This window comes from Galeopterus variegatus, unplaced genomic scaffold (genome assembly GCF_000696425.1).
Source record: "Galeopterus variegatus unplaced genomic scaffold, G_variegatus-3.0.2 Scaffold527, whole genome shotgun sequence".
NCBI classification, from domain to species: Eukaryota; Metazoa; Chordata; class Mammalia; order Dermoptera; family Cynocephalidae; genus Galeopterus; species Galeopterus variegatus.
Genome location: NW_007726638.1, coordinates 9,691 through 13,238, shown reverse-complemented (window position 1 = coordinate 13,238; position 3,548 = coordinate 9,691). Strand labels below are relative to the sequence as shown.

Below are 3,548 nucleotides of genomic sequence, written 5' to 3'. Positions count from 1 at the left end.
GGAGCACCACCGCGCTTCCCAAGCGGCGCACTATCCAGTGCGCCACCGGGCCGGCCCCACAATAGAACATTTTTATCAAAACAGAAATAGCACTTACCTCAGGGTGCTATTGTTGAGATTCCACTAAGAACCAAAGTATAGCAGCTGTGTAGCCTGGGAGTAAAAGTTTTGGGTTTTGCTGTTTACTGGCTGGGTGTTGAGCATGTAACTTAATCACGCTGTGCTTCAATTTCTTCATCTCTAAAATAGGGACTGTTGGGAAGATTACATGTAAACTGCTTATTAGTACAGTGCCTGTCACAGAATGATTAGTGTTACCTGTTCATTATGATGATGGTTAATATCATTATTCTTTTCCATCTCTTTATTAGCCCAGTCTTTTTATTCTTTAGAAATCTAGATTTAAAAAATAATTTAGAAAAATATAATTCTTTTTCCCTGTGTTTTATGGGGACGGTATTGCTCTCACTGGGTATTTCAGTGGAAATCGATTTCTTAATAAATATGTTATTTGAACTCTATGGACCAGAAAGCCTTTGTGAATTCAAAGTGCTGATAAATTGTGATTGGTGAGCTGAGAAAATTTTCCATAGGGCTCTTTGACAAAGATACTTCCTAGGCTTTTTACAGTGAAGGCAACAAACTACATTGGTCTCGTTTGCCCTTCCGGCTCCTTGGCTTGTGTCAGCCTCTTATGTGGCAGAATTTTAGATGGTTGGCAGTCCAGTTGACTCATATTAAATGAAGGAGGATCATCTCTGCTGAGGTTCTTCATCCTTCTTAAAATAATTATAATCCCCTGGGCTTAGCTGGTGTTCTCTCGTTAAGTGGCTTAAGGTGCTTTATGCTTCTTAAGACCTTCCAGTGAGAGGCATGAGCATCTGGTATGATTCCTTTTGTACAGGTGACTACCCCACTGGGATGAGTGGCTCTTCCTCACCACTCTTTCATTTATTTTTGTTGATACAAGTACTATATGAATGTATTATTTCTGGTAAGAAATTTTTTCTGTTTCTTCAAACAGATAAAGTAAAAGTGCTTGCACTCCTTGCTTTTGCAGAAGCATCAGTTATTATGTGGAAGGAAAAACCATATTAATATTTCTCAGGCATTTCCGTAAATGTGTATGTATAAAGAGAGATCATTTTAAAGAATGGTATCATGCTCTGTTGTGCCATTAGCTGTGATTTGGAACACTTAAAACATGTCTTCACAGAGACCTGCCTTGTTCTTCTGCTGCAGCTTGCGTGATACAGACTTCCTACTTCTCTGATGATGAACATTTGGGTTGTTAGTTACAAACAAGTGAATTAATGAATATCGTTGTGTGTGTTATACATAGGTATATCTCTAGGGATCACTACCTAGAAGTAGAATTGTTGCTTAAAGGATATTTGCTTTTCAAATTTTTCAAAATTAGCCCTCAAGGTCAAGGGTTCAGATCCCCATACCAACCAGGCACCTAAATGAATGAATGAATGAGTGAATGAAATAAACTTTAAAGAGGTGTAATTTATGTACAATAAAATGTACTGATACAAATGTACAGTTGATGAGATTTGACAAATGTATATACCGCCTCAATCAAGATAAAGAAAATTCAGTCACTTTGAATTTTAATAAGTAGTAACACATTGCCCTTCCAAAGGGCTGTATTAAATTGTACTACTAACAGCATCTTTGAAAGCAACTGTTTTCTATACTGGATGCTTTCTATCTGTCTAATTTTTGTCAGTATGGTGATAAATTTACATTTTTCTAATAACGAGATTAAGCCTTTTCTGTGTTAATTGAGAATCCTGTTTTTCTTTTAAGTAATCAGTATTCTTTGCCTGTTTTTCTTTGGATTGTTGTCTTTTGTGTGTTCGTTTGTATGTTTGTTTTTGTTTTGGGTAGCTGGCCGGTATGTGGATTGTCTTATTGATTTATGAGAATTCCTCATATATTCTGGATATTATTCTTTGTTTATTATAAATTTGGAAATTTTTTCTTCCACACTCTTAGAGCAAGGTAATATTTCAGAGTTAAAGGACACTTCTATATCATCTAAGACCTAGATTCTAGGTCACTGGTTTCCAAACCTGGTGCACACCAGGATCAACCGCGAAGCTTTTAAAAATTCTGATTGAGTAGGTAGGTCTGTTGTGGTATTCTCTGTGTGATGGAGCCAGCCCAGCACTGGTTCCAGGTAGAACCCCTGCACCAAACAAATTCTTGTGGCATGTCCCCTGTGTGTGCTTTACACTTAGCCAGGCTCTGTGGTTGGTAGAGCGGTGACACGGACTGGGAACTATTGGTCAACTCTGGTAAGGAAGGCATACACATACAGTTACCTACCCCACCTGCACCACATCAGTCGGCATACCCCTGACGCTGGCATGGTCAAGCCTCATATAAATAGATCCATTAGAAGAGCACAGGTGGTGCTTCTGTTGGCCAGGTCAACTGCATTGTGAGGCCTAGAGACAGTAAGGGACTTTAGGTCAGAGACTACCTGCTCAATCCAATTTCAGTGAGCTTCTAACAGGTTGGACTCCAAATTGAATATTTTTTCCACAAACTGCCTGTAATCTTAGAGATTTTTACTTAAATGTGGAATAAGTAACATTCATTGCTTAATCAGAGATGGTTTTGGAAAAACGGTGTACAAAATGGTTCAGGATGAGAAGTATCCTCACCCTCACCTTTTCCTAGTCCAGAGCCCTGCCGTTGCCTCGTTTTCAGCACTGTGCATGTAGACCGTCACTTTGGGTTTTTACTACTGCTACATCTTTCTTTTCTTCCTAAACAGTTTCAGTCATTTAGTCAGTATCGCTGTAAGACTGCCAAGAAGTCAGAGGAGGAGATTGACTTTCTTCGTTCCAATCCCAAAATCTGGAATGTTCACAGTGTCCTCAATGTTCTTCATTCCCTGGTGGACAAATCCAACATCAACCGGCAGTTGGAGGTATACACAAGTGGAGGTGAGTGCAACAAGGCTAACAGCTGTGGCCTGTGAATTTCTAGCTGCTTGCCATCTGTTCCACGTGAGTAGATGCTGCAGGTAGAGCAGAGAAGTCACTATCTCTTAGGTAGTGGGCTGTTGCTCTTCTTTGGTGCTTGGGTGTGAGCAGTAGCTGAGTGCTCGTTTTGGGGGCTGGCTACAGGGCTTGGCAGTGTGTTGCCAAGTCTGAGCCAGTGCTTATTGAGATCTGCATTTGCAAACACTTCTACTGTGTCTCCAGGGCATTTTTTTAGATAAGCACTTCTCAAACTTTTTGGTGTCAGGATGACTTTGCAATCTTAAAATATTAAGAACCACAGAGTCTATCTATGTTTTAAACATCTTTTTTTCAGTGAAAAGAGTGGCGTTTTTTGAAATATCTTCAGTGCCTGGCTTCGTAGCAGATGGCTGGATTCTCCTTTCTGCTTCTGCATTCAATCTATTGCAGTATGCTGGGGGTTTCTTTGGGTTTTTTTTTAAAGATGACTGGTAAGGGGATCTCAACCCTGGGCTTGGTGTTGTCAGCACCATGCTCAGCCAGTGAGCAAACCGGCCATCCCTATAT

At 40.1% G+C, this 3,548-nt stretch overlaps 1 protein-coding gene across 1 annotated transcript in view; it reads left to right on the top strand.

Annotated features, from left to right (window-relative positions):
- EIF3L (eukaryotic translation initiation factor 3, subunit L) overlaps window positions 1–3,548 on the top strand; it is a gene marked incomplete at its 3' end in the record, with an annotated part of 21,668 nt that overhangs the window by 12,948 nt on the left and 5,172 nt on the right. The window contains exon 8 of the mRNA XM_008569773.1: window positions 2,792–2,963. Coding sequence (XP_008567995.1) covers window positions 2,792–2,963 — 172 coding nt within the window. The remainder of the gene's footprint in view (window positions 1–2,791; window positions 2,964–3,548) is intronic.